This window comes from Parasteatoda tepidariorum, chromosome 1, assembly GCF_982258835.1.
Source record: "Parasteatoda tepidariorum strain Cologne lab strain chromosome 1, Ptep-v5.0, whole genome shotgun sequence".
Taxonomy (NCBI): Eukaryota; Metazoa; Arthropoda; class Arachnida; order Araneae; family Theridiidae; genus Parasteatoda; species Parasteatoda tepidariorum.
The window spans coordinates 100,762,075-100,785,350 of NC_141755.1; the positions used below are offsets into that span (position 1 = coordinate 100,762,075).

General features: G+C 31.0%; 1 protein-coding gene across 3 annotated transcripts in view; it reads left to right on the forward strand.

Annotated features, from left to right (window-relative positions):
- Window positions 1–23,276, forward strand: part of CadN (neural cadherin) — a 532,539-nt gene that overhangs the window by 480,485 nt on the left and 28,778 nt on the right. For all 3 annotated transcript variants that reach the window (XM_087149551.1, XM_087149545.1, XM_087149554.1), the window contains 5 exons: window positions 1,059–1,318; window positions 9,388–9,521; window positions 14,776–15,024; window positions 17,399–17,608; window positions 22,768–23,058. In XM_087149551.1, the coding sequence (XP_087005677.1) occupies window positions 1,059–1,318; window positions 9,388–9,521; window positions 14,776–15,024; window positions 17,399–17,608; window positions 22,768–23,058 (1,144 nt within the window). The remainder of the gene's footprint in view (window positions 1–1,058; window positions 1,319–9,387; window positions 9,522–14,775; window positions 15,025–17,398; window positions 17,609–22,767; window positions 23,059–23,276) is intronic.

Below are 23,276 nucleotides of genomic sequence, written 5' to 3' on the forward strand. Positions count from 1 at the left end.
TATACACAGTTGGACCTCTATTTAACGAAGTCGATAAATCTCAATAAGTTCGTTATATAGAAAATTCGTTAAATAGAAAATTACCTTTTGAAATACTTCAACACAAACAGGTTTTAAATTTATAAACACTAGACATAATTAAAATAACAATTGATACACCTTTTATCTTGTAAACTAGTATCTACTATTTATTTTATAAATCTCGCAACCATGAAAGAAATCTGTATGGAAAGCAAGAATAGAGCAAAAACATTATCCGATATTACACTATCATGCTACGTACATTTTCAACTAAAAAAAAAAAAAAAGAGAAATTTATGTATAAAATTATAGCTGCATTTATTATAAAAGTAATTTTAAACATACATTATCACATGCGTTTTTAGGTTTCATTGCTACTGATAAAATCCGTTAATTTTGTCTCAGTTTTTAGTTTGAAATGCAAGCAAAGAGGCGAAAAGGGATTTTGCTGCTTTATTTTAAAGTGGCTTCGAAAATCAATTCGAGGTCATATCCCCCATAAAATGCGTTAACAAGTTTGAAATGTTCTGAAATAATCTATCTATATATATATATAATATAGTGGTAGTCGTGCGAGCAGGACAAACAGGCACAGGATCTTAAAAAGAGCAAACTAATTTTATTTAACCATCTTAGTCAGAGCATGATTATCCAAGTGACACAAGATGGAAGTGCTCCTTAATAAAAGCCTTAAAATGTTTCGTTTTAGGAATAAAAGGGAAATCTTAATAATTATAATTGGTTTATTAAGTAGGTAGAGGAAAAAAGACTTCCTCACGATTTCATGAAAGGGAGAAATCAAAAATGTTAATTAATGCATAACTTGAAGCCAAAAATAAATTTAAAGACCGGATGTGACGATTAAAGTGTGAAAAAGAGCATTTAGTTTAGAATAATAAATTAAGAAAAAGAATTAGATAAAGGAATTACATGAAAAGATTAGTTGAAGCTTTTTATGTTATATATATATTGTTAAATGATCTTAAAAAGAATATATCTTTAAAATTTCCAATTTTTGTTTTTCTTCCTCACTGTAGCCTCTAGATTTCGAAGATTTGCAGCAGAGGTTTGGTTTCAACATCACCATCCAGGTGAGCGATCACGGGGGAGAGTCCTCTGAGCCATACCACGTGGACTACGCCAAAGTCCGAGTGAGGCTGAGGGACATCAATGACAACAAACCCGAATTCGAAAAACCCAACATTGAGGTGATCGTGAAGGAAGATGCAGACATTGGCACCAGTTTGGCGACATTCCGAGCAACGGATGCAGACCAGGGAGGAAAATCGAGAGTCAGGTACTATTTTTTTATTTAAAATAAATTAAATGAAATAAGTTTTAACAACAAAAAAAACTTAAATTAAACTTATAAAAAGTTAAGAGAAATAAATTTTTAAGATAATTATAATCTTGGCCCGAAGGTGGCGCACTCAGCGTCCTTCTTATCTTTGGTTTGGAGAGCAAGGGGTTACGAATTCGATTCTGGTGGCTGCAAAATAACCGGCGTGTATCAACACCTCCTAGAAAAGAGTAGGCCTCTGCACGGGTTACCATAAATATCCTTTAGTAGTCCAAACGTAATGACATATGTCGTATTTTCAACCACTGCGCAGCTTAGTTCCCCGAACGTAATGACATCTTTCTTATTTTTCATCAACTGCGCAGTTAACTTCGTCACATCGGACTACTAAATTGATCCGTGCTGAGGCCTTCATACTTCTAGGAGGTGTTGCGTGTATACGCAACAAGATGCACGTGAAATTTGTGGTGCCTAAAAGCTCTCTTGTTGTTTGTGGTGTAGAAATTTAAAGAGAGAGGCACCAGTTCAGGCGCTGACAATGTCGACTGACCAGGATCGAAAATTGCGTGGTATACCCACCATGGCCTTTAAAAGATAGAATCATCAGGGGTCTGTTTAGAAGAAATTTGGGTCCGTTAACGGACCCTTCAGAAAATATCTTTTCATAAAAACGGACCCTTCACAAAATATTTTAACTTAAAAACGGACCCTTCACAAAATGATTTTTCTTTTAATCGGACCCTTCACAAATTTGTTTATCTTCATTATTATTTTGTTAATCGAATAAACCCTTTCCAGGGCAGAAAACAAGAAAGATGGATGTAAACGAATTAAGTTTTGCCTTCGGCAGACGATTCTTCCATTATTCGTCCGAAATGAATATTCTGCGTTCAGCAGTATAGGCTAAATACCAAATATTTGTATGTTATATCTCTAATTTAGAAGAGCAATTGCTGTTTATTTTCAAAAATATAATTTTTCTCATTATAATTTCACAGGCTGAGCATAATCTTGTATCTATTGACAATTTAAAAACTCCTTGAAAAAGTTTTTTTTTGCAATAACGGATCCTATTTGCATAAATTCATAAAAGCAGACCCTGGTTGGAAGAATGTGAGTAATTTTTTCACAATTTCAACGAAAAACGGACCTTTCACAAAATGTCTGGACAGACCCCTGGTCATAAAATAGGGCTAGGTGCTTGACCGTGGTTGGGTGATGGTCATAATTCAGTTCTTGGATTACACAAGTATGTCTTTTTATATAGATTAGAGTGTTAGAGTTGTTTTTTTTTTTAAATTATTTTTTTTAAATCTAAGTTTTGTGTGCTTTTTAATAAAACTAATCTTTACAGCAAGATAATATACATAGTTTAAAATTAGCTTACATTGTGCTTAAAGCTCTCAAACTTTGGTTTTGTTTTATTTTCTTAGGTGTTAAGTTACCTTTGAAAAACTCCCACAAAAATTTTATGCCTTAAATTTTTAGCTAAGTTTTTATTACGGAGCATCAGCAAAAAACGAAACCATATATCACATGGTTGAAGGACATATACGATATTCCAACTAACAAATATGCGATGCGTTAAATTATTAAAACAAAGCATAATAAAAGTTTAGAAAAAATTTACATGAAAATTTTGCTTTTGGAAACGTTTTGGAAGTAAAAAGTTTTAAAATGCATAGATATATGTTCTCGCATGTATTCACACACAAAAAAAAAGTTTCGAATAGGGGTGGAAACGCTTTTATTTATCCTCAACTGCCTGAAACGTGATGATGTTAAACTATTTTAATACTTTTTATACTCAAAAAATTAAATGAACTTTCGGCATCTCATTGCATATAAATGTATCTTTGGCGAGAAAAAAAAGTGCCAGTCGCCACGTTAAGTTACATACGCAGACATTTTTTTTTCTCTCTTCTAAACCTTCTCAAGATTGGAAAAGTGCAAGAGAAAAAAAATGCTGCAACCTCATGAACTTATTTTTATTCAAGGGACAGCGACAGTCGTAAAATTTGAAAGTTTAGACAGTCTTGTTTGAAGAGAACCTCGCATACAAATTGGCGAATTATTTTTTTTCAGGGGGGGGGGTACCAAGAAAGATTTCTGATCCACACTCAGTTCTCCAATTCAAAAGGATCTTCCATAGAATTTTTTAGAAGCTAAATTGAGCGGTATTAAACAGGAAAAAAGCGTTGTAATTTGTATGACAAGCGTTTCTTAGAAATGAATTAAAGTTTATACACCCTCATGTATTCATGTTTTTGTAACTACCGAGATCAAAAACTTCTATAAAATTAACTACCGTTTATCTCTGTCATACACAGGGTGTTTAAAAAAATTGTCGCTATCTTTCAGGAGAGGTAGAAAATGTAATGATTACGAATTTTACAGCAATCCATGACCAAAAATGTCCGGAAAAAGTGGTAGCAGAGGTAAAAGATTTCGAAGGGCGCGAAAGTTATTAATTGAAACCCTTTAAATGAACGACATGTATAAATGTATTGTGTGACGTCATGTACAAAGTATAGACTTGATGTATTATGAAGTACGAAGAGCTTACTAGATGAATGAATTTTATAATGTTACGATCGAATTTTGCACCTTCAAACGAACGATCTGTACGCCAGACATCGCTACAGAGCATTAATTCAGAGCAGATTCGCTACAGAACACGGTCAAAAAAGTCAATTTCTATGATTTTATTTTATTTTATAACCGTAGTTGAATAACCGACCCAATTTTGGGTTTACGACTACTAACGTTCAAGAAAGAATTCGGATATATTTCCTCTTTGTTTTTAAAATGGATGTATACACTTACTTTTCTCTTAAGATTCATGTTAAAAATCTCAAATTTTGCACAACTATAATCCGTTCCCTAACAACTAAGTACCTTGCACCTTGATAAAATTTATTTTATAACTAATTTTTATTTAAAATTATTATGAGCAGGTAGAAGAAAGCGAACAATCGCATAAACTAAGTATTTTTGTAATATTTTAAGTAAAATGCCTTTCTATTTTGCCTACATTTGTAATAATATAGATTATGTAAGCAAGGTCTGTTTAGGTTTCTTAAATAATACGTAATTTAAAATGCAAATAATAATTTGTGTTAAATTTTAAATTTAATTTTTGCAACTTATAAAAAGTAACTGGAGAGATTGTTGATAGGTGAAAATCATTCAAAAGAATTATCATTTATTTAATGTTTGTTCGCAAAAAGCAGACGATTTTAAATCAATCGCGAACCACATCTGCCGCCATTTTGTATCAGTCAGCACATTTTTTTTCAAGGAATGGCTCAAATTCAGACAGTCCATACTTAGATGCTATTACTTAAAATTAAACCTATAATCGTCTGTAAAAGATTTCTTACAAGATTAAAATCCATTAATTTGTGCTGAGTCCGTTAAAAAAGATTATACGTGCTTTTGCTTTTTAAAGATTTGTTCTACTTTCATTTAATGTTATTTATTTGCTGCTGATTTTTGATAATGTTTAGTTACTTAGTTGTTAGGTAATGTATTATTTGGTGAAAAGGGACAAACAACAGGATACCGTATGCTACATCTTTTTCTTTGAGAATGTCTAAACGAAGACTCATAAGATAATTATGGCAACGATGATTTCACCAAAAATTGAAAATTTCAAAAAAGTGATCACTTTTGTGGAATGTTGTATTTAAACTCGATGCAGCTTTGATTCTTTTATGGTTTATTTATTTTTATTTTTTTAGTTTTTTTTTCTCTTGAAAAGTGTTCTAGCCAATGATTTTAAGAAGTTTTGTGTTTCCGTAGTGGTTATTTCAAAAGCAAAATGAAAGGGGGGGGGGGAGCCCAACTTATTTTCGTCCTCTTGCATATAAGCTCTTGTATTAAAGAATAAATTAGTATTTGTGATTTACAGATAATTAGAATAAGTTAGTGTTTTGATATTGATGACTAAAAAAATTGATATGATTTGAGTTCACTTTCGTTGTTCAATTCGTTTTGTTCGATGTTTTTTTTTTTTAAGTTTAATTAATTTCTTTGTTTAAAGATTCTTTCATTTTCAAATACTTATCCGGCTTATACTTACTTATTTCAAATACTTCAAATACTTAAAATTATTATTTTAGATCGCCAAATTATTGTTCTTTCATTTTTGTCACATTTTTCTCTTCATTTTTATAATAATGCAGCCCAATCAACAATATTTTTTTATGGTTTTTATTTTCTTGTTTAGATTGATTGATTTTGTAAAGCAGTTAATGTTTTTGATCAATTTTTAATATTCTAGGTTGTTGTTTTTTTTTACTAAGTACAAAATTTTTTGAGCAGTTAAGAAATTTAAAAATATTTGAAGTTTTATTTCAATGCAAAATCTTTCATTGATCATTGTTATCATTGATCAGTGTTATCATGATCATTGATCAATTAATCATTGCTTAATAACAACTGTGTTCTGGATCGTTTCCAAATTATTTTAATGTTTCAATTTACAATTCTCACTAAACACAATTATTTATTTAATATTATTATAAATAAATAAATTTTTAACATTATCATTACTGATTTTTAAAAATGAACTATGCTTATTAGTATGTAGTTATTGAAATCTTTACCTTGTAAACATAATTTTTAAATATTTTAAGCCTATCTGTTCCTATAAACACGAATAACTGTTTAAAAGTTGAATCTTTTTACAATCGGTTTTTAGAAAGCAAAGTATCATAGATTTTTATTAATACTAATTTAGTGTTAAAATTAAATAGTATTTTTTTAATTCCTTTTTCTTTTCTGAACCATAATGTTTATTGTTGTTCTAGATGTTTTATTCTGTGATAAATTATGCAATTTAAATGGTAAAAAACTTTAAAGCTTTTTTAATATTTGAATTGAAAATTAGGAAAATCTCGAATCGAAATTTTAAAATGCATGTGCATATATAGAATACTAACTTTAAATAAAACTTGTAAGCTTTAAATTTAAATATTATAGCAAAGTTTTTTTTTAACATTTTGGAGATATACAATATTTTGCTTATTTACTAATATTAAAATTTTATTGGGAAAAATTAGTACTTTATGTTTAATAATTAAATTATATCAGTTTACTTTAATAAAAAAAATTAATGAAAACAGAATTATTGCTTATCATTTTTAAAATACAGTCGAAAAATATTAACAAAATAATAATTTTCAAAATAAAAGTTTTTTTTAACTATCCATTAAACATAATTGCAAAGCAAATACATTTGGCAGTTTTTAGTTTTCCATTTCCAGGAGTTTTTTTCCGGTTTTTTTATCACTTTCTTCCAGCTTCCTGGGAGAAATCGGACAAAATACCAACCCTGAGCATGATAGATAACAACTCACCCACTAAAATTTATTAGTTAGTGAGAAAGAACTATAAGAAATTATTCAAAGTTTTAAAAAATTAAAAACTAATAAAAAGTTTTACACTTAAGTTAGCAATTTTTTTTAATAAGAACTGTATATGAATACATAAACCAAATCAAGGTTGAAATTTAATCATTAGTGGGTGGCTGAATAATCGGTAATCGACCGAAATACTGTACCCCCAAATAACACCGTTACCAGATGGCAACAAAAATGCAACAGTCACAGAGACTCGTTTTTGAAGTCGCATGTGACTTCTGAGACGTTGATGCGTGGGTCTGAAAAGGTTACTGCGTCCGCCTTTGGGAACGTCACAAAGACGTCAACATGAGATCACAATCAGACAATTATTCATCGCAGTGACGACACTTCGTGACAAAGATGTGACATATTCACGTCTTAACAGGGTCACGAATGACGAAGCCGTGACATATTTACGCTAATTCAAGACCCCAGTGTGACAAAGATGTGACATTTCCACGTCTCAACAGGGTCACGATATGGCGAAGCCGCGACATATTTACGCTAATTCAAGACCCCAGTGTGACAAAGATGTGACATATTCTCGTCTCAACTGGGTGACTATGTCACTTATTCACGTTTCAATAGAGTCATGATGTGACGAAATTGTGACATTTACGTCTCAAGAAGGCCACCGTGTGACTAAGCTGAGACGTGAATATGTCACATTGTTGTCACACGGTGACGTCACTGCGACAGTTATGTCTCATTGTGCTCTCATGTTGACGTCTGGGTGATGTCAAAATATAACGACATAGTCAACTTCAAAAAGTCACGCATCGACGTCGTGGAGGTCGCATGTGACTACAAAAATGAGTTTCCGTGACTGATGTATTTTTGTTGCTATCTAATAACGGTGCTATCTGGGATAGTGCTTCTAGTTGCACAGTAAGGTTACAATAAGGGTGAACATTTAATAGCAATACAGTAACTATGAACCCAAGAGGCGTACAGTGCCATTTTTGGTCACGTGTTGCTTTGCAATTCCTACATACTGCCTCTGAAAAGTATCTCACAACACTGAGACACCCTACATTTTGTATTTACTTTCGAAGTGGTTTTTTTAGTACTTTTAACAGCTGAAAACAATAAAAAATAAAACTTTTCGGAATATATTTAATATAACTGAGTAAAATATTTGCTTCAAAACTGATGATTATGCTGTCTCAATCGATTAACTGCATTGTGATACATCACCTTTAGTTTTCATTTTCCTGTTTCACTCTTAAATCCATAACGTTGCACCAGATGGCACTATGAATGCTCGAAAAATGTTGAATTTTCATCCATTTTAGTTCTGGAGAAATGTTTTATTGGCCAAACACCTCTCATTTTCAGGCATACTAGTCGCTTTAGCTTCCTTGGAATTATTAGTGAATAATTCCAAGGAAAGTTCTGTGCTATTCCAAGTTCTGTGCTATTTTCTAAAATACAGCAACGAATATGCTACTTATAAGTAAAACATATAACACGGCTTTTTAAATAACGAATTATAAATATACACTTAATTGTACCCTACACTATAAGTTTTTCTCCTCTTTTTTCCGATTTCAATTAACATAACTCGAAAAGAATTAATTGATAAAAAATATATTTCATTTTATATATAATTTTTCCAATTCCGATAAAAGACAATACGTATCAAAAAAGGTAATAATTAATCTGAATCTTTCTGTTCTCTCTCAAAATAACAGATTTGGAACCATTTTGTTAGAAACGCCGACGAAGTACTTAAAAAAAAATTAAACAAAAAATAAAAAACTGAAATATTATAGTAACGTTAGTGTAAAATTTAGAAATATAACGTTAAAGTACCGTTAGGTTGCGATAAAGCGTCAAAACAAAGATCTGTCATTATAAAAATAAGTTTTAAAAACAACAGCAAATATATTACTTAAAAGAAAATCTGTAACTACATTATTTTAAAATTGATAATTAGAACTTTGGAATAAGTTACACACCACACAATAAGTTACCTCTTTTTTTTCCTTCTTTTCTTCAATTTCAATTATGGAAACTCAAATAAAATTAAATGATAAAAAAAAATATATTTTACTTTATATATATATTTTTTTCTTCTTTTAAATCCGATAAAAGACATATCGTATCAAAAAACAATAACAATTACCGGGAATCCTTCTGTTACTCCCGCTTCCCCTTAAATGACAGATTTTATTTGTATTACTTTGAAAGATTTTATGGGAAACGCCGATGAAATACTTAAAAAAAAAATTTGAACTAAAAATGAAAAAAAGGAGAAATAAAAAAACGGGAAAAGCGCTTTTTCGTGCCTCTCGACCCTAATGGCTATTAACTTTCCACTCCCTCTGTTTCTTTCTTTCTTTCTCAACCCCCCTTTCCCCCCCATAAGCAAATGACTGAAAACAAAGAAAAAGAAAATGGTGCCATTCGCTGTCGCCTTTGGAAAAAGAACAAAAAAAAAGAACAATGAATCCAACCGCCGAAACAAATCTAGAATAAAGAAGAATTGTACAGATTCCGAGGCATTATTTTGGTCATCAGTTAAGGACACCATCTTCCTTTTGTTTTGCTTCATAAATTGATTTCTTTTTTCTTTTTTTTTTTGGAAGAAAATTCTTCTTCCGTTCTTTTTATTTAAAAGAATTTTCTTTTTTTATTTTGTGTTATTGATTGCAGTTACACCATCGACCGTTCTTCGGACAAGAAACGCCAATTTAGAATCGACCAAAATGGAGTGGTCCGCATACAGCGTACACTGGACAGGGAAGAGACGCCCAGACATCAAGTGAAGATTCTGGCCATTGATGATGGTAGGTAGATTGGAATTATTCGAAAAAAAAAGAACATTCTTTTTCTGCGCTTGTACATTGTCGTTATAGAAAGATGATGTGATATACATGTATATGCCCAATACGAGATTTTTAAATTCAGCAACCTTTAACGACCAGAGAGCTAACAAATGTCAAACAAGTGTTTTTGTTTTTTTTACAATTGTCGTTTAACAGCCGACCCTATTTTTGGGTTTACGACTACTAATGTTCACTACAGAGCTTTGTAATTTTGAACTCAATCCAAAAGGCAAGGGAACTCCTGCATCAAGTATCGGGAGAAATTTTGCCTTCGTGGAGGAGTTTTTGATGAAACTAACCCACATTTGCGTTACACGGTGAGGAAGACCAGGAGAACCTCCTACTGTTAGTCTGACGGCAAGGGGACTCTAACCTGTGATCCGTCTACCACTTTCACGTCAGCACTGTGGCCGGTGTAAGCTGGATGCGGAATTAAGTTCAGGTAACATATTTAAAAATAAAAATGAAAGTTTGCTTTGTAATTACGGCCAGCTACAATCAAGAGAAAAATCCCCACAAGAAAAAAGAGAGTGAGTCGTTAAAGGCTGCTGGATTGTAAAATAGCGCCCAGAACCTCGCATTTCTGGGACCCTCGCGAACATTACCATTGACATGACCCTCGCCGATGGCATTACTGAATTGTTCTTTTTATATAAATTGCTATGACCGAAATCAGGAGAATGTCGACTTTCATCGGTGAACGTCGACAATCACATAATCGAAAGTCCGAAATATTTATTATATCCGATTTGATGTAAATTTATTCGTTGATGTTATTATATTTATTCCGTATTTTAATATCTGCTGAGGATAGATTAGGAGAAACATCAGAAGTACCAAATAAATGTATAGGGGAGAGTCGGGTACCCCCGCCCACAGTCAATTTCATATGTATAGAAAAAAATTTCAAGTCAATGGGCTATCGGACATTAATTGTTGTATTAAAAAAAGATTATTTTCCAAGTTTCAAGTATTTATGCAGCTGTTAACATGGTAAACAATAGTTTTGAAAATATGTTGAATACAGTAGTCATAAAATTAAGAAAAATTGGTTGAATGTTTCGATTAAACTTCATTTTAATACTAAAAATATTTTTTTTTCTATACATACAGCATTAAAGTATGTAGTCTTGAGTTTAATTTGCACGAAGAAAGAAGTTTATATGTTAAAAAATTGTTCGAGTAATTACAAATTTACAAAAAATTGGATTTCGAGTACATGCTCACATTAATGTCGGTTATCACCGCCCAATTTTATTTTGTCGATAAATGTACGGTTGCAAAGATAATTATTTTATTGCTGAATGTTATGTGCACATAACAAATTTGAATGTTATGTGCATTTTTAACAACAAATATTGTCGTTATTAAATGATAGAATTCACTAGAAGTATATAAATATGTAAAGAATAAAATAATTTTGTGATAAAAATGATAAATGAGGTTTATCTATTGACAATACATTGGTCACTTTCATTTACACCTGAAAAAACAGTCAAAAAGCATAATTTTTGTAACTGGGCGGGGCTCCCCGACACATTTTAAAAAGAGCTGAAAAACTTGTTTTTTTAAATTTCTATTTTTTTAAGTTAAACTATTCTTTTTTTGGTTTATTCTTTTTGCATTATTTAATTAGATGGTAAAACAATAGAAACATACAAAAATATTGATTATTACTCAATATTATACAGAAATATAAGTAATGCTCCTTAAGTGGACGGGGCTACCCGACTCTCCCCTACTGGACAGTGGCGCTTGACCTTAGAAAACATTGATGTAGGCAGTGGCACTTAACTTGACATAGTATATATTTCGGACATTTACCAAAGCGACTATGTGATTGTCAACATTCAGTGGTGGAAGTCAACAACATTTCGGTCACTCACAATAACATAATTATAAAAACCTCGATTTTTTTTTCTTTAAATTTAATTTTTTAGTATTGACAATTAAAAAACCTTCTTTCCTGTACAACCATATTTGATTGATATATCGAAGCATTGCTTTTGAAGACAATGTTCTATATACTGGTAGAAACTATTCGTAGAATTCAGATTCATAGAATTAGAAAATAAGATATATTTAAATTTCCTTTCTTCCAGAGGTTTATTAATGGTTGAATGTCTGTATAGTATTTTTTTACGGTTTGGTTGTTTGAATCAGCAAAATTCATAGTGAGACTTTAAAAGTTCTACAAAAGTTTCTTTTGAAATAGAATTTTATCTTTCGATGAAATAGTCTAAGAAACTATATAGTAGAGAATAGAGAGCAAAAGCAAAAGTCGGAGCAAATAGTCTGGGAATGTTTGCTAGTCTGAATCTCATACATCTGAATTATTTAGCTTTCTGCCTGCGTTCCCCTCCCCCCTGCAAAAGTCTTTTTCCATTTCCTATATCCTTAATATTTTTGTAGTTTAACTTATTTACTAAACTTGTTCCATTTATTAGTATTTGATACAAATATATATTAAACTTACACATTATAAAAAAATTAATGATTGTAAATGAATAAAATAAATAATAATAGTAAACGGATAAAAAATAATAATTTTAATAACTGGATGCAAAATAAAAATCAGTTTATTGTTTACAAGAATTCCTAGAGTATAATACAGACATCTTCTGGTATATACAAAATGGTAGTAGAAATACGAGAATTAGTTATTGTTACATGGATGAAAAATTAATTAAAAATAGTAAATGGATTATAAGTAATTAATAAACGGATAAAAATTAATGATGAGTTAATTGTTCGCACGAACTTTTTATTTATTGAATTTCTAAAATACACAGATACCATCTTAATATGACGAAATGCTAGACGGACTCAGAGAATTAGTTATAGTAAACGGATATTAAATAAAATAATAGTAAATTGATAGAAAAGAGTGATTAATAATGAATGCGTGCGAATTTCTCGACGATACTGATATCATCTTTACATTGCGAAATGTTAGAAGAAATTATAGAATTAGTTACATTAAACGAATAAAATACTAATAGCAATTGGATAAAAATTAATAAATAAATGGAGGAAAATCAATAATTAGTTTGTTGTTCACATAAACTTTTCGTTTTATGAGTTGCTTGAATATATTGATATAATCTTGACATTGCAAAATGTTTGAAGCAAACAGAACATTAGTTATGGAAAGGAAATTAAAAATAATAAAACAATATAAAAATTTTAAAAAATAAATTTAACAAATGGATAAAAAAATAATTAATAAACGGATAAAAATTAATAATCAGTTTATTATTCGCAAGTATTTTTTCTTCTACAACCTGCTTTAAAATATAGATATCAGATTGCGAAATAACTCTAAATTGGATTTAGAAATAATATATATGAAAGGTGTTACGCAATGACTACCCGTATTATATATACTTAAAATCTTTATTATAAGTGAAGTCAATAGAAATACACACATTAGGAGTCTCAAAATAATATGTATATCTATCGAATCACTACTGAGGAGAGTGTAACTTATAACCAACTCTGTTTGATTGCCGGAGAAACAAAAGTTGAAGATCGTTTATTGGAAACATCACCCAGTTTCACCAGACAATTAAACTGGTTTGATATATTCCATCCACCATCCTCACTAATGATTCGACAATTTTTAACAATTTTTTAACTCATTCAAATTTTTCCCTAATGTTTATACTTTCCGATAAGGATTCTAAACATATACATTACGTACGGTCATGATAGAACACCCAGTTCATTATTAACTGTCCGCTTCATATGTTCTTTCATTTGTAAAATATTTCTAACACATTTCTTTTGAGCTTATTATACATTTGTAAATCGTACCTAAAACAAAATAGTGGACAAAAGTTTCTCACTTATTGTTCGTAAACTTATGTTTCTTCCTAGTCAATCACTCTTCATGGAACGAAATTCTTCATATCTTATTTTTTCTTAAATGAAAAATAATATAATAATAAATACTTATAACCTATAATTTTTCTGAAAAATAATGGATTATAATTTGCAAAAAAAAAAAACATTGAATAAAAACTGTATTACTAATCTAATTATCTAATAAAAAAATTGCACTTCAAATAACGTAAAAATGTTTTATTGAATCATCTTCAATCCCAATTTTTTTTTTTTTTACAAAACTATATTTTCTAAATTACGTGAAAAAAATTGAACGAGCAATTGGAACCATAGAAAAAAAAACTTCTCATATGCATTTTTTTTTAAAAGAAATTCTGGAATAAAACTCGCCATTACCATAATTGGGTATTTTGAAAAATGGAATTTGAAACTATTCTTTTAACTATTGAAAAGACTGATAACTAGATGATACAATAAGAAGTTAGCCCATTTATGCCAGCATTCTTTCTACCAACGGTCCGATTGTATTTTATATAAAGTCTCTCAAGATATATATTAAATATATATTATCAAAATTATATTCAAGGTAGATATTTAAGATTTACATTATGTATATGAAGTGTCTCAAGATTCCCAATTATGTCATAATCACGTGATACAAAATGAAAAATAACGTTTTTATGGTTTTCATCATTTAGATGAACTATTCTACTTCCTTAAAAATAAAATTTTTTTGATAATTATTATAGTTTAGAAATAATTATCATAAAAGTTTTAAACGAGAAACTGTATCGATAATTGGGTATTTGCAACTAATCGCGTTTTTGTATCTAATCACGTGGTTGTACAAGGTGTGTTAACGTTTTACAACTTCATAACTTAGGTTTATTATCACGCTGCATCAATTTTCGGATTAGATTTAATTGGATGTCTGCCAGCGACGTCACGCGTGTGTGTCGAACCTGATTGGCTCTCCCACGAGTGACGTCGCTTGCAAATTATCCAATTATGAGAAAGCTTTTCGTTCTGGATAATGAATAAGATTTTAGACAAAGAGTTAATTTCAAAAATATTCGTTTCAGGTTTTTGTATAAAATATAAATTGGGTTTATTATCACGCTGAATCAATTTTTGGATCAGATTTAATTGGATACCTGCCAGCGACCTTGAATCAGGTGTGTCGAACCTGATTGGTTCTCCCACGGGTGACGTCTCCTTGCAAAGTATCCAATTATGAGAAAGCTTTTCGTTCTGGATAATGAATAAGATTTTAGACAAAGAGTTAATTTCAAAAATATTCGTTTCAGGTTTTCATATAAAATATGTTACTCTTATGTTGCTTTTTCTAATCGATGTGTTATGTTTAAAGGTACACCTCCGCGGACGGCGACAGCAACGTTGACGGTTGTGGTGAGCGACATAAATGACAATGCACCTCGTTTCTTGCGCGACTACAGACCGGTCATCATGGAGCATTCGCCGCCCCAGAAGGTGGAGGAAATATTGGCCACAGACGACGACGATCGTTCCAAAGGAAACGGACCCCCATTCACTTTCAGAATGGATCCCAACGCCCCAGACATCATCAAGCAGTTCTTTGACGTCCAACACGATCCCAGTCAGTGTCCTTTCTCAAAATATTATATTTATGCAATGTGTGTCCAGGGGTCTGTTTAGAAGAACCTTCACAAAATATTTTTTCATGAAAACGGATCCTTCACAAAATATTTTAACTTAAAAACGGACCCTTCACAAAATAATTTATCTTTTAATCGGACCCTTCACAAATTTATTTATCTTCATTATTGTTTCGTTAATCGAATAAACTCTTCCCGGGGTGGGGAGAAGAAAGACAGATGCAAACGAACTAAGTTTTGTATCTCTTTTCAATTTAAAAACTCTTAGAAAAATCTTTTTGCAATAACAGGACCCTATTTGCACAAATTCATAAAAGCAGGACCCTGGTTGAAAGAATGTGACTTAACGTTTATTTTATATTCACAAATTACGAGTAATTTTTTCACAATTTTAATAACACTGACCTTTCACAAAATGACTGAACAGACCCCTGGTGTCATTTTCAAAATCCAATTCAAATCTTCAGAATGCAACTAAAATAAATTAACTGATTATTGTATCAAACGTGCATTCATCTAATTTACAAGATACTGAGCGTTGGTTTATCCGACTTACATGATACTGAACGTGGATTTATTAAACGTCTATGATTATGAGCTTAGTTTCATCCAATATATGATGAAAAATTTATTCAACGTGTATGATACTACTGAATGTAGCTTCATACATCATGCATGATACTGAACATGAGTTCATCCAACGTATGATAGAATTATTCAACACATATGATGTGACTGAATGTAGGTTCAAACATGCATGATACTGAGCATGGGTTCATCCAACTTTCATGGTACTGCGGGATAATATTAAAATAGATATATTTAAGATTTATTAAATGTATAAACTAAATTTTATTATAATTGTTAAGGTATATTAAAAACCGAATCAATTTCATAAGAGTAGGGGAGAGTGGGGTCAATTGTAACAGGGTACGATTGTAACAGAGCAAAAATTTCGAGTGTCGGGTTCTAGATTTGGTTCCTAGGTGGCGCACAAGGTGCATTTAACAAATCTACATGTACACCCCTGATGGCAACCATTTTTATGTACTTTTGAAAGAGTTACATCGCAAAAGATATTTTCATGCCACGCAAGTACTTTTTTTGGTATTAGAATATTATATTGTAACAAAGTAATTTTGTTTAAACAAATAAAAATTAGTAACCGAATATGTAAGTGGACACCTTAATTAACATTTCAATAAAAAAAGATTAGCTTTGCTAATTAATTAGCATTGTTTTTAACAAATGAAGCTGAAATGGCGTCTTGGGGACAATTGTAACAATAAGTAAAGGGACGATTGTAACAGTTGAAAATAAATAATCCTATGTTTACAAACCATTACTTAACTCTTTAAGAACCACCCATAGTTTCCTATATCATTTATATTAGGTTGCATGTGCATTATTTTATTTGTCACCTTTCGCAGCATAAATTAAAATTTTTAACCCCTTAAAGTTAAAAGTTTAACCCTTTAGGTCTCTGTTCATTATTATTTTTACTCCTAAAATATCACTACTATTTTGATCAATAAAAAAATATATCACAACTATGATAATATGTATAATTAACTATGTTTCAGTTGAATTTATGAACTGTTACAATTGACCCCGTAAGTGGGGACAATTGTAACAAGTGCACGACTGTCAAAAATTGTTAATAACTAATATAATAATATTTAAAATCAGGTATTTATTTTTCTTCTAGTAGAGGATAGTCTACTTTAGACGTCTGTCAATAAATACTAATAATATATTGGATTTTTTGTTAGTTAAAAATAGTTAAGTAAAAAATGTTACAATTGACCCCACTCTCCCCTATATATTCTAAAATTCTAAACATAACTTGGAAAACACTCAATAAATTTAGAACTTATGCCCCTGCAAGAACCCTAGCAGCAAAATAGCTTGGGCTCTCATTGGGGCCAATATTCATGAATCTTGGCTCAGTAAAGGTTAAAAGCGCCTTTATTTTCCTATATTGGCCCTTTATAGAATTTTCCTATATTCACCCGATATTTTACTGTCACTTTACAACCCATATCGGTCCTATATAGAATTGCCAGATACACCCGATACTTTGTATCCATTATTTAGCCAATATTGGTTTTATATTGGCCAATGTAGGCCCTATATAAGACTTTCTGCAACCAGTATCAAAAAATCTAAATATTAAAAAAATCAGGTAATATAGGCTCTATATTGGCCCTATATAAGGGAAATATTAAAAAATCTAGACATCCTAATATTGGTCCCTCGGTGCACGTTCTTATAGGACTCATATCGAGCAAATTTTGAACCCAACTGGGACCAAGGTAAAATTGTTGCTAGGAAACTAAAATGACTCTATTGCAGCTGGTGCAAATGGTGACGGAATGGCCATTGTGACATCAAAGGAACGATTCGACAGAGAACAACAGAAGGAGTACCTAGTGCCCATCGTGATTAAAGATAGCGGCACTCCGTCCATGACCGGAACAAGCACTCTCACAGTTATCATCGGTGACGTCAATGACAACAGAATGCATCCCGGCAGCAAAAGTATCTTCGTCTACAACTTCAAAGGTTTGTCTTTCATTTCTTTCTCCTCATTGAAATTCCTTTTGTTGTAGTTTTATAACTGTCGTTGAACTGCCGACCCAATTTCTTGTGTATACGACTACTAATGTATAACTCAGTAGCCTTGTAAGTTTGAACCCAATCCAGAAGACAAGGGAACTCCTGCATCAGGTATTGGGAGAAAGTTGCCTTCGTGGAGGGCTTTTTTATGAAGCTAGCTCGCATTTGCGTTACATGGAGAGGAAGACCACGTGAACCTTCCACAGTTAGCCCGACGGTAAGGAGACTCTAACCCATGATCCGTCTACCACTGAGGATATTTCATACCAGCATTGTAGTCGGTGCAAGGCGGATGCAGAATTCGTATCGGCCAGCCACCGCTGGGATTCAAATGGTCCATCTCATTGGAAGGCAAACACTCTATCTCCTGAGCCATCGCGGCTCAAAGGTGCATCGATTGTATTTTCGGCAGTTATTGATTTTCAAGTGGATCATAAATATCCCTATATGTTTCAGAGAAATTAGAAAACTCGAATCGCTCATTTGAGTATTTACTTTGCAATGATTCTATCGTTGTTTATTTTATCGATTTTTTTTTGTAGTTATTATTTTATTTTTCAAGATAATTTTTAAAATCCGATATTTTTATTACGATATCATTTATTACAAAAAAACTGAATCTCGATACGAAACAAGTATTTTTCGTAACCCTTTTTTAAAAAGAGTCAAATTCGTGTGATTTCGTAAACTTTTTTTTTGTAAGTACAACGCTTTTGTTCTGTTAGTTTAAATTAGTAGTTATTACCATTGAAAGTATCTTGTTGAGAAATATTAGTCATCATCATCATATTAGTTGACCAGACAGCCCAATGTGAGCCAATGCCTTCCTCTGAAGATTTCTCCATGACGACTTCCGATTTATCTTTGATCTCCAATTCCTTCCATCAATTGCAAGACTCCACAGAGTCAGCCCATCTCAACCGCGACTTTTCCCGCTTTCTTATTCCAGTGGGTCTAAAAAGCAGTATCTTTTTTATTGTGTTGTCATTACTCATTCGAATCACGTGGGTGATCCGTTTCATTCTATTTATTTTTATGTATTTAATTATATCAGGTTGCTTATAAATCTTGTACAGTTCAAAGTTAAATCTCCTTCTCCGATTATTGTTTTCATTTACACCACCAAGTATACTCCGCAATATCTATCTCTCTAATATTGCGATACAAGTTTCCTTCAGTTTTGTCATTGTCCAAGTTTCAGAAGCGTATAGAGAAATATTAGTGTTAGGGAAGTTTTTCAGAGAAAGCCCGAAAAAAAAGTGTGCCATAAGGATGGGAATGATTTCAGAACAATTGCAAAAAACAAAATTCCCCATCCCCAATATTAACCATATAAAAAACATGTGACCCATTTTTGACCTATAGAAAAGGACGATCTGGATTATTTTTTTTTATTACTCTGATTAATACAGGTTTAATAATTTAAAAAAGAATATTTGTATATTTAAAGTGGTCACACTCTGCGCAATCTACAAAATTTGTAGGAAAGGTAAAAGGTGAAGTTTACCTAAATTAATATATTCTATTTTTACCATTAAGGGGTCACAGTACCTTTGCAACAATTTTTTAAAATAAAGGTATAATCATTCATTTTGAGGATGCTTTACATGCTCATTTAAGTTATAATCAATAATTTATCTTCAAAAAGTAATTAAACTGTTTAATTTTTTTGAAATTTTAAAAAAAGTTGAAAAAATTCTACATTTTTAAATCTCTAAGGCTTTTTTATTTTAACATATTTTCAAAAAAAGTTTTTTTCATAGTGCTTGCAATATTTATCTTAATAAATTTGTGCATTCATTTGTTGATATATCAATTAGAATATTTTTTATAGATTATTTTGTAAAAAAGTAGAAAAAAAAGGGTAAAAATTCCTGTTAGGTATATATAACATGCCGTAAAAATTTTAATACCTCATAAAATGCTTATTCCATGCACAGTTTAAATAAGTGTATTATTCTCAAGATAAAAAAGTTAACTTCAAAGATTTATCTTAAATAGAAAAAATTCCTTAGGGATTTAATTAAGATTTAGACACAAAATTATCATCTATGCGAAAAAGCACTTTAAAGTCAGACTGCTGAGCAAGTTTCTGTATTAGAACAATTAAAAATCATTCATAAATTTTTTAAAAATGTAGATACAGATGAATTTTTTCTGTACATTTGAAATACTTTGAAGTTTTATTATAAGCAATAAAAAAAATTTGGTATTTTCGTCATTTTTTGGGTACTGTGACCCCTTAATTTGCATCAAAAAAGTTCCATTCCTTCCATCATTTCTGAATGTGTTTAATTAAATATAATTAAAATACAAAAGATATCTTTTTTATTAAGATTTTTAAGTCTCAGATTTTATCGAATTCTTTATCAATCTACTAAATGATTATTAACTCAATAAGGGCTTTCAACAATATCCTCACTTTGTATAATTTACAAGATTTGTAAGAAAGGAAATATTTGAAGAAGAATTCACCTGAATTAATACGTTTCGTTTTTGCCGATAATTTATATCAAGAAATTTCATTCTTTCCATACTTTATGCATAAAATGAAAAAAAAAAAGAAAATCTGTTTTCTGCCTCGTGATTTATCAAAAAAAAAATTTTTTTTTCGTCGAAATGAGTTTTTAGAATTAATTTTCAAAAACTAATCTATTTCCAGAACCGTTATTAACTTTCAGGTCACATTTTCTGTTACTATAATCATCTAAAAAGAATGCAGGGAAGAAAAAAGGTTTCCATCTCTTAATTATTTCCTCGTATGTTATTATAACGTCATTTGTTCTTCTTCTTAAGACGGTTGCAATTAAATTGAAGCAAAAATCAATTCTTTTATTTTAGCAATTTATAAATTGAATTGGCATCAGTTGTCGCAATCTTTAGACAGCGACTTAAAGCTCATTTCTAGATCTTGTGTCTGATGAGATAAATTTAATTTAGTAATATATGGGTATGATTTTATGATTTTTAACGATTAATTTCCGCTATTTTTACAAAAAATTATACAGTTCGAGACTACGAAATTTTTAACTTTTTATTTCGAGATAAAAGCAAATAAAAGAATATTTTTCTTGATATTTCTTTCGCATTTAATTTCAGGTTTTGATAGTTTAAACATCTTGTATTGAGTCATAAAATGACACTAATTCTCCAAATTTGTCACTTAAGGCAAAAAAATTTTTAGTAATTTGCTGTTATTTTATATTTTTCATGGTGCGTAGCGTTTTTAAAAAGTGCTTAAAGGTGCTTTTTTTTTAACAAACTAATATAACTTTATTGGGAACAAAAACAACACATAAATACAAAGAATATATATTCGTCGTCAAGAGGAAACTCCTGTCCAGGTGACAAAGAAAAGTAATAAAATAAATTTAAATTAGAAATTGAAAGAAAAAAATTTTTTAAAAAAATTTAAATTATTTTGCTCATCATAAGACATCATATATTGTTGAACACTGTAATAATAGAAAAAAATACATGAAACTATATGAAAAAAAATAATAAAGGTAACATAAGAAATTCATTTGGATTGGCACAAGACTGGTATAAAAAATCAAATGCTTCCTTTAAAGTGAAAAATAGAGATCTAAATCGTCAATGTTCATCATAAATTGAAATAAAACACGCTTAAAAGAAGAATATGTTAGGATGTTTTGCAACTGGAATGGTAATTTATTGTATAATTTAGGTGCTAAGTAAAAAAAACTGTTTTCGTGAAATTTCTTTTATAAAGTGGGGAATCTCATATATTTCAGTTGGTCTCCTTTCAGACACATTAGTTTTTAATTTGCATATTAATTTATTGTTGTGTAAATAAAGTAAAATACGAAAAAATACAATGGTAATAGGTTAATTCTAACCTATTACCAGTTTTATTGGAGTTTTTGAAAAGTGCTTAATTTTCCCTTTTCAAAAAGGAGATTTTTTTTCTTTACCATGTCGATATTCGGAACGTATTGTGCAAAAGCGTGCTTTTCACATTGTTCTATTCAACGTTTTCACCATTCATTCAACCACAATCCATTTCGGAGTACCTTCGAATGAAAGAGCCCAATCATTTTATATGTTTGATGAAATCCTTTCGAGTCCGGATTTGCGTCTACTGAGCTGGGTTCGGTGAGATTATTGCACTCTCATGTGTAACTCTGCTGCATTTAGCTAGATATTCTCAATTTCAGGCTTCACTTTCCACTCTCTGAATTCGAACCGAAAAATCTCTGTCTTCTTATGATGGCTAATCTAATCAAGAAAAAGAGTTCTTTGTCAAAAACTAATTATTTTATCGTGATCATATGAAGTCTTTTAAAATTATATTGCATTTTGTTAATGTATGTAGTGCTTAAAAAGTACTTAAAAGCTGCTTGTTTTCTGTTGAAAAATTTGGCTACGCACCCTGATTTTTCAGATCAGCTCGCTTCGTGCATCATTTAATTAACATATTTCCTCACTATTATGAAACCTCCATGAAAGACCACCTCTATTTACGACCATTTTTGGGAGGCAAGGAATTTCTTCCATAGACTTTGTGTTGAAGAAAACCTTAAGGAGAGACCATCAAAACCTCTCAAAGTGATCAAAAGTGAAAAAGATCGAATAAGGAAACACGAAAAAATATCAAAGCAAACAATTTTACGAAACAAATAAGTAGATTAAAATATATTCAAAATGTTTGTGTGAGGCTCTTATTTAGAGAGCTCTTTGTGACGATACAACCTCATGCTGCCTCATCATGAGTAAAACTAAAATTGTTTTCAGAAAACCTTCGATGAGATTTTGAAATAAATGGAGGTAACCCCTAATTTACGTATTACGGATATTTACGTATTATCTCGTCCACCATTTCTGCCAAATCTGAAAATAAATTTGAAAATGGTTCAAATTTAAATACCACATTTCTTGCAATAAGTTGCAAAAAATGTCAATTTCTTAATAATAAATTATTACAATAAAATAAGTTTGAAATATTCCAAAATGACTCTGTAGGCGAAAACGGTAGACGAGATAATACGAAACACCAATAATGAGAATATTATTAAAAACTTGCATTGCTAATTCATTGAAGATTTTTTAGCTGCTGAAAGTTCATTATGCTGTTCTCTTTGTAGGTGAGTCCCCACCCACACCCATTGGTCGAGTCCACGTCGAGGATCTGGATGACTGGGATTTGCCAGACAAATCTTTTTACTGGGAGAACAACATTGCCCACCCCAACTTCGAACTGGACAAAGACACGGGGCTGATCGTCATGAAGAATGTCACAAGTGGAGGGACATACTTCTTGCGTTTCCTGGTCCACGATCGAGTCCACACCCAAGAAGTGTCCGCAAATGTATCAGTCACAGTCAAAGAGATTCCGGAGGAGGCCATCTACAACTCTGGATCCATCCGAATTTCAGGTACATATGTCCATTTCAACATTGGTACATATGTCCCCTATGTCAGGTACGTGTGTCTCAATGGACATATACATCAAGCACATGGGTCCATTATGTCAGGTATATGTGTCCAAGCGGACATATCAGATACATAATCCATTCTGCCAGGTACATGTGTCCAAATGACATATACATCAGGTACATATGTTCATTTGAATGATATCTATAGCAGAGATGTC